This window comes from Charadrius vociferus, unplaced genomic scaffold, assembly GCF_000708025.1.
Source record: "Charadrius vociferus isolate BGI_N301 unplaced genomic scaffold, ASM70802v2 scaffold196, whole genome shotgun sequence".
Taxonomy (NCBI): domain Eukaryota; kingdom Metazoa; phylum Chordata; class Aves; order Charadriiformes; family Charadriidae; genus Charadrius; species Charadrius vociferus.
This window is the reverse complement of record NW_009648953.1, coordinates 1923098-1931599: the sequence shown is the minus strand read 5'-3', so window position 1 is coordinate 1931599 and position 8502 is coordinate 1923098. Positions and strand designations below refer to the sequence as shown.

At 39.5% G+C, this 8502-nt stretch overlaps 1 protein-coding gene across 1 annotated transcript in view; it reads right to left on the bottom strand.

Moving 5' to 3' along the window:
• MYBPC1 (myosin binding protein C, slow type) overlaps nucleotides 1-8502 on the bottom strand; it is a 61718-nt gene that overhangs the window by 13751 nt on the left and 39465 nt on the right. The window contains 6 exon segments of the mRNA XM_009887436.1: nucleotides 1003-1198; nucleotides 2540-2628; nucleotides 3105-3272; nucleotides 4364-4432; nucleotides 7812-7892; nucleotides 7965-8099. Coding sequence (XP_009885738.1) covers nucleotides 1003-1198; nucleotides 2540-2628; nucleotides 3105-3272; nucleotides 4364-4432; nucleotides 7812-7892; nucleotides 7965-8099 — 738 coding nt within the window.

Genomic DNA, 8502 nt, shown 5'->3' with positions numbered 1-8502 from the left:
CAACTTCCCTGGGCAATTTGTTCCAGTGCCTTACCACCCTCAGAGTGATTTTTTTTTTTTTTCTCTTATCTTTGAGCATCTCCCTTATGACGAAAGGCTGAGAGAGCTGGGACTCTTTAGCCTGGAGAAGAGAAGGCTGAGGGGAGACCTTATTACTACTTACAAATATCTAAAGGGTGGGTTGAAGGAGGATGGAGCCACACTCTTCTCAGTGGTTCCCAGTGACAGGACAAGGGGCAATGGGTGCAAGTTGGAACATAGGAAGTTCCGTTCCAACACATGGAAAAACTTCTTTACAGTTCGGGTGACAGAGCACTGGCACAGGCTGCCCAGGGAGGTTGTGGAGTCCCCTTCTCTGGAGATCTTCAAAGCCCGCCTGGATGCAGTCCTGAGTAATGTGCTCTGGACAATCCTGCTTTAGCAGGGGAGTTGGACTAGATGATCTCTAGAGGTCCCTTCCAACTCTGAAAATTCTGTGATACTTTGGAAAAGTTAAAACCAGTTGAATTTGTGTTCTTAAAAGACAAAGTCGGAGAATCATTATAAAGGCTGTGCTACCAGTTTTGCCTATTATGTAAAGAAATAGATTGAAAAAAATGAAAAGTAAATATGTTTTCTTGTCTGTCTTTCCTACTTTCATGTACTTTCAACATTTTGGATTTCTTCCACATGGCACTTGTGACAAAGTTACTACGAATTTACTACCATTTTTGGCTATGAATACTACTCAACAGGAAAAAGCTTGCATCCTGGATTGACAAGAACATGAAAAGCATTAACAGTGAAGGAAAAAAAAAAAGGGACTGACATGTTCCAACAAGCACCTGCCATTGTGTAGGAAGGTTTACTTAGAGACCACAAATCTATAGCCAAGTAATTGGATGTGGAGAGTTATCACTGTCGAGAGAGATGCTCTTTGGGATTCCTCTGCTTTCCTATAGCCTTGGAATGGCTGGAGTCTGCTCCTCTGGCCTGCATTTACTTCCGTGTCTCAAAACATACCAACAATCTGAATATCTATCGTTGCTTTGTCCTCCAAGTTCTCTACTTCCACTTTCATGTCATATTCTCCAGAGTGGCTCCTTTCTGCCTTTCGGATGAAGATGATAGTGTCATTTTCAGTGTTACGGATGTTGATTTGGTTCTTGTCGATTGGAGAACCATTTTTCTGCCATGATACTTTTGCCCTTGGTCTTCCCTGTAAGAAGCCAGGAAACAATTTGCATATGATTTTGGGAGAGAAAAGAGTGGGAGAGAAAATGGGTTTGTTTCTCATTTTTCACAAATGCTGTGAAAGAAACAAAATTATTTTTTAAGTCATACAGCATTTGAGATATATTAATTCACCTAAAATGCAGCGTGGTGTTTTTTTTTTTTTTCCCAGGAGACTGAAAATATTTTCAAATTCTGGCTAAACTGCACAATTAATTTCCAGTTTTCTAAAACAAAAAGGAGAAAAAAACATCCCAGAAAATGCAGAACGAAATATTTCACCCCCTGAAAGTGTATGTTCTCTACACTGCCAGTGAAGGAGGAAAGTAGTGGACGAAACCTCCAGGGATCCCCAACTCTCTTCTTTCATTGCAAAAGCAGTTGGAATAATTGTTAGGCAGGCTGGTTTGACATCTTTTGTGTGCCATTTTTATGGGCCTAGTAGTGCCCAATTTAGGTACTTAAATCAGAATGAATTCCACCTGCTTTACCACAGCATTTGCCTTCCAGAGACAAACAATTTACAGATGCTGCCTGAAAAGGGTAATCTCACGCCTTTCGAATCCCTTATCTTAGAGAAAAAAAATTAAATAGAATATTCCTTTAATTTCTTAAGAGCAATGTATCTTGCAGCGTATTGCTGATCAAGCTTTTATTAGGCTTTTAACAGCCTTGTAGAAGACAGATTATGCCCACCCAGTATCTTCAGGTGTGCAGAGATGAAATAGAAATGAATTCTGCTGTAATTCTTGTATTCAGAAGAACAAGGACCCTGCAGGTAAAGAGGCAGTCACTGTTGTAAAAGGGTATGGGAATGAAGGTTAACATGATGCTGTGGACAAACATGTGCTATATCCTTGGAAAGAGTCGTATTATAGCTGTGATCTCAGGGATTTAAAGTTGCAGTTTCTATAGGGGACTGAAACTCTGCCTACTCTTCCACTCCCTTTTCCTCTCTCAAGACAAGAAAAAGATTAAATGCTACAGTCCCACCCTTGGTACCATATCTAAATACTGCCAGTGTAACCATTTTGCATTGTACTAGCGATCAGCTCACGTATAACATCTACTGGAAGGATTCATAAGTGTCCTTAGGATAACAGATGACAAATCAGTCTGTCTAAGCTAGTTACCCAGTTCATTAATTTCCTTAATATCATTTCTTTGAGATGTCAAAGTAAAAGCTTTCAAGCACCTGTGTACTTCTGTGTGCTTCCACATCTGCTTAAGTTAACTCATTGGCTGACCAAAGTTACACAGGAAGAAGTTAAAAAGCAGCAGTATAAGAAAAAGGAGTATTTTTCCTGTCAGTGTTTTCAGTTCTTACCTGGAAAGGAATAACGAGATTCACAGTTTCTCCAACTCTTCGAGTATAGGTTTGTTTTAAGTGTCTTGGTAGACGAATCTTTGGAGGTTCTGAAAAAAGCCAAAAGCTTGTGTTTGACATTGGTCTTCTTGTCTGACTTAGGCAATACTGGTGAGCATCAGTATAAATAGGAGACTCTGTGGTCTACAGTTCCCAGAAGAGACTAATGAGTGAGGTATCTTAAATTTCTTGGTCCCACACTGTTACATGTGGTACACCACTGGGTTTTTTAACATCAAATGTTATGGTGGTAGGAATAGGTGAGAAACTTAGTGCAACTCAAACAAAGCAATATCAAGTTCTGTGGAAAAAAAGCCTTGAAAGCCTGAGCAATAAAAGCTCAGAAGTGAAACAAATAAAAAGAATTACCAATATTTTTAAAGACGGTTTCATGATTTCTAGCCACTGCACAATGGCTTTGTACGACTGTATCATCAGTTTCCAACACGTATTAGCCTTACAAAAAACTGAACTCAGTGTGGAAGCAGAGTGTATTTGTGGGTGAGCGTAGGCAGGAGGATCTTACCTATCACTTCCTTGACTAAAATAGGCTGTGGGTGGTACCTGGGCTCACTTTCACCAGCAGCATTCACAGCTTTTACTCTCACAAGGATTTTTGAGCCAGTCGGCAGGCCATTGATAGTAAACTTTGTTTTGTCTGTCAGCTCCGGGTTAGCCACGATCCATTCATCAGCTAGTTTAGCGGAAAAAGGAGGGAGGACGAATCAAGAGAATAGGGAATTATAAATACATCCGCTGTACATGTGAGGAAAATTACAAAACAGTAATAGAATCATTACGTTCTCATGAATATCTCTGTTTTGTTTTTCTAATTATGCTGTAACATAATATTAATTCAGTTTTATGATATGTAGCAAAATTGTTTCAAACCTTTAAGGGTTTCTACTGATTATATATTTAGAGAAATAAACGTTTTTAGAATGTGTCTATCATTTAGTTTTCAGAGAGAAAACTCATTAGTCTTTAAATTCGGCTGATAAAAAACAAGGGAGACATAGAATATATTTCCAAAAGCACTCATCATTACTTTAACAGCTTCCTTGGAGAGAAATGGGTTTTACAATTAATTTCAATAGTATCACAATTAGTCCAGTACTGAGTATCCTTGAAACTACCACTGAGATCGCAGGGATAAGAGAAACACAGAATATTTACAAGTTACAATGACATGCCATCTCTCTGGTGCCTTTAAAAAAGGAAGGCGGTGTCAGAATTATTCACGTAATTACAGCATTCTTGGTTTTTTTTATCCTACCCCCAGGCAGTCGCATGTAATCCATAGAGCGATGGAAACAGTACAGTCTTTCAAAAAGCTTCAACTACAAATGATATATTCTTTTCCACCCTGTCCTCTAAACAGATCACTTTAACACTACTGGCACCTTGACAGTTGGAAGTCAGATTTATTCAGTAGCAAGTTGGTGTCAATACCTTCCACATAATATAAAGATAGCATTATAATATTGGCACAGAAGACAAGAGAACTGTTATGAGCTAGTGAAGGACGCAATACATTTTCCATAACTGTGGGGCTTACTTTTAGGAATTAAGTTCTCCTTCAAGCTGCTTCTTTCAGCTTCTAGCAGAAGAGGATTGCAATCAATGACTGTTTCCCAAGCACCTCCCCCTCCCCTTATACATGTACTACAGCGAATTCTGTAGACTATTGCCCCTAAAATTCACTCTCAGAAATTTATCTTTAATTTTATGAAGAGAGTTTTTCTTTCGTTAAAGAAGATTTATATCCTTTGTTGAATACTGTACCTTCCAGGTTAAAAGGTGGCTCCACCAATTCCTCAGACAGATCTGTCGATATACCTTGTGAGAATCCATCTTTAAAATTAATCAGAGACACCCACTTTCACACAGATGGAGCATTTTGTCAGTGGTTAGCAATTCCTGTTAGTAAGTATGCAAAGATAGATGCTGGGCTTTAAAGATTTAGAGGACCCATATTGAGGGAGACTGCAGGGAGGAAAGAGGTGGGAAGAGGGCATCTAGATCAAAGAACAGTTATGCATGATGCTCACAGAGGATAAAGGATAAAGGAAGAGGGGGAGATGAGGTTGGTTTTTTTCTTTGGGCCTGATCACAGCCCTGGATAGATGAAAAGAAAGAGACAAAAGGAACATTTGGAAGAGAGAGAAATGAAACGATGTGATGATGAGAGAAAGTGTAGGAGGAGAAGAAAACACATCATAGAAGAGTGAAGAAATTCAGAGAAGCATTCTGAGTGAGAGAGACAGGAAGAGAGAAGTCTTGGGGAAAAAAAAAACACTTGGGGAAACAGAGCAAGAGAATACATTTAACTAAAGACAACATAGAAAGAAAATTAAAGAAGGCCAAAACCATGGATGATGACAGATATGATGTAATCATTCAGGCTTTATTTCCTGGACAAAGATATGACTTCCCTGGATTTCTTGGAATCCTGGACTCGGCTATTTTCAGGATAGTATAAATACTAGTCTAGTATCTGTGCACGGTCCTGAATGGATACACTGGCTAAGATCTCAGCCAACAGAGACTTTCCAAAGTGCTTATTTACTTATTTTAGTAGCTATAAAACCAGAACATCTGCAGGTACAATGGCCCTTTAAAGGCAGATAAACACAGTGTCCTAGGAAAAACTAGGGCCAAGCTCATCGGACTACCCTTGAAATGTCAAACAAGAAACAGTTGGCAACATATATTACTAGGAATTGACTTCTCCAATGACAAGATTTGGTCTACTCCACATTACCACAGCAAGAGGTTCAAGTTAGATGTTGTAAACTAACCCTGGGAAGGGGAGTTCTGTATTCACATTATTCATACCTATGATCCATATATTCATGATGAGACTCCAATTCAGTAATATACACAGTAAGCTATCAAAGGTACTACCATAGTTAAGGAAGTCCTAGAGTCCATCATGTTGATCAAGTTATGAGGTTCAGACTAAAGGCAAATACCAATTTTCACGAAACCAAACCAATGCTCATGGTACATGATTCTTCTAAATGATAATTATACATATTTTTTGTCTTCCTATTTTCAGATTGTGATTTCACCTAATGATTGCTATGATAAGGAAGTCTCAAAAAAGCCCTCTTTAAAACTGCTTCAGTGACAACGATAAAAAATGGAGAAGATGAAGACAAATGAGTTTACAAACAGAAAACTAGAAGAAAAGAACAGCAGAATGAATATAGACAGTAATAAAAAGTACCCTGAAATTAAAAAGAATTATTAAACAGTATAGAAGAAATTAGTTTGAGGCAGAACAGGCACTGAAAGGACTGAGAAAAGGAGGCACTGAGATATTGGAAGAAAGAAGAAAAAGACTGAACATAGAGAAAAGGATGCATATTCCAATAACACGTCTTTTTTACTTGGTATTTTCTGCAAAGCTTGCTTCTTCCTAACCATTTTCATAACATATATACATAAATAATGTGAATTGTGTATATATAGTTGTATATGCATATATAGGAGGCATATATAGATATACATAAACACTCAGAAAGCTATGTAAAATACATTGTACCCATTGTATTTTAACTGAGGTGGGTAACAATAAAATGACAGTTGACTGCCATTTTGTTGTATCTTCATACGTTTTAAACCTATCTGAAAAAAAAAAGTAAAGAATTTGTTCCATTCAACAGGTACACAATGATCTTCTGTCTAATAGTCCTTAAAAGATAGATTTGTAAGAGTCCTCTGAACACCATAGTATGCATTAGCATATAGATATTTCTTATCCTCTCGTCACCTAATTTGGAAATCACACACTGTACTGTCAGGGGTTTTATGACAGTGACATATTACAAACACTTTTAACTTTGCCCCCGCCATCCTACCAATGCTAAACAGAGCATAAGATCCAGCATACACCAAAACCCTCACAGTAACAGTCCCCTTTATATCCCCGTACATCTTTCCTGTGCAATGGAAACATTATAGGAATGCTGCATCTTGATGCAAGACTGCATGCTTACTTGTTCTGAGCTGTTCCCGCAGGTCCCTCCCAATATACAAGGAAAACCCTTCCTACCATTCCAGCTGTGTCTGCCTTCAGGTAATCTTCTCCAGACCTCTGAGCTTCTTGCAGTTTGTTCCTGCTCCTTACAGACATTCAGCTCAATACTACAAGATGCTGAGTGCTCCTGAGAAAAGCCAGTGGTTCTTCTTCATTCCTTCTCCCACTCGCCTGAGTAAGAGCTGAGGGCACTCTGCTCCTCTGGTATCTGACCACTTTTGTGAACTACTGTTTTCCTGGATTGTCTGAATCTGAAACACGTGACAGTGTGATTGACAAGTTCTGTCCTCTACCTGTTGTCTCCAGGCTGTGGACTGCATTAATGAAAAGCTTTTGTTGAAATCAGTCTCTTTGTGAAAAAAATCATCACTTGATTTACAGTGCAGTTGAGGGCAGCAGCTAGCGAAGTCGAAGATAACTGTGTCCCATTCATCCAAACACGCAACATTGCTGGAGTCCCGCTGATTGGCATTTGCCCACAGAGGCTGGGTATTACACATACCACTCCAGGCTATTTGATACTTACCCGGGAGTTGGTGGATTTTACTTTTTGAAAATAGCATTCATTTGATGTCGGTTCAGAGGAAAATCTGCTGGAAAATACTAAGTTTCTGCTGCTTGATTGCTAAAGACTCTTAATTGTAAAACATAAATTATGTTGCCCTATTCCTTGTTCTTTTACTCTCAAAAGTCTATTCAGTCTCTTACATCTTTATCTTTCTCCTTCAGTTCTGTATAGATTTATGTCTTAGATGGGCATAGTTAAAGATCCTGTATCTAACTACACTGAAACAGAGAAATTCAATATCCAGATGTGAACTTTGCATGCCTAAATAACTTCTACAGCCAGCTATTGGGGAGGCTATCTGTCCTCAGTACTGGGAACTGGCACTCGAAGTAGCCAATTAGCAATGTCAAAACAGGGATTACCACACTGAGGACCTCCTGTCCCTAAAACCCAGCCAACCTGCGCATATTTTGGACCACGCTTAGGGCCATTCGTTATTTCCTATTCATTCATCCATCCACTCTTTACTGTACTGACTCTTCATTTAGTTCAAAAAAGAGGGTAGGGATTAAGACAGTACTTGGTACTCTGTGATATATTATATGGCTTTCAATTTGGATTTCAGGTTGAATGTTAAATGGGTTCAACTACAATTAATAGGCAGGATCTGGAATACAGACCAAAGGAAGCCCGAACACAACCGTGCTGCTTGAGATTTTCTGACTGATTAGTCTCTGCCTTAAAGTAAGAGTACCTGACACCTGCAGAGCAAAAATGGAGAAAGTCTCACCTACTTTCACTGTGAGTAACATACCGCAGTCGTTGCCACTTACTTCCTTCAAAGCAGTACTCGACAACATAGCCATCTAACCCAGCCGCTCCGATGTGGTCTGGTGGCCTCCATTTCATTGTAACTGAGGTATCAGTCACACTATCCACTGCCAGGAGAGTTGGTGGACTGGTGACAGCTGAAGTGAGCAGGCAGCAGGGAGAAGGCAGAAAAACGTGTTACAATTAAACGTATACATTTATGGTGTGTGTTCCTCTAATTTAGCATCATCAAACTGTCAGGTGGCAGGCTACATCCTGCCTACCAGGCATTTCCAATCATTCCTGGCATGTCTTGCCCAATTAGGAGAAGCAGATACCTCATCCTATATCTGCTCACAACCTAATCCAGAGTTAAATTCCTCCTGCTGAGGAGCGAGGACAAAGAGCCGTAGAAGCTGGAGCAGAGAAATTGCGAGTAGTGTATTCTACAACAGCAGGTATTTTCTGGCAAGAGGAGAGCATCCTGTAGCAATAACAGCCACCACCTTCCTCCTCCTCTGCATTGTGGTGGTGCCGTTGAGCAAGGTGGGAACCTTTGTG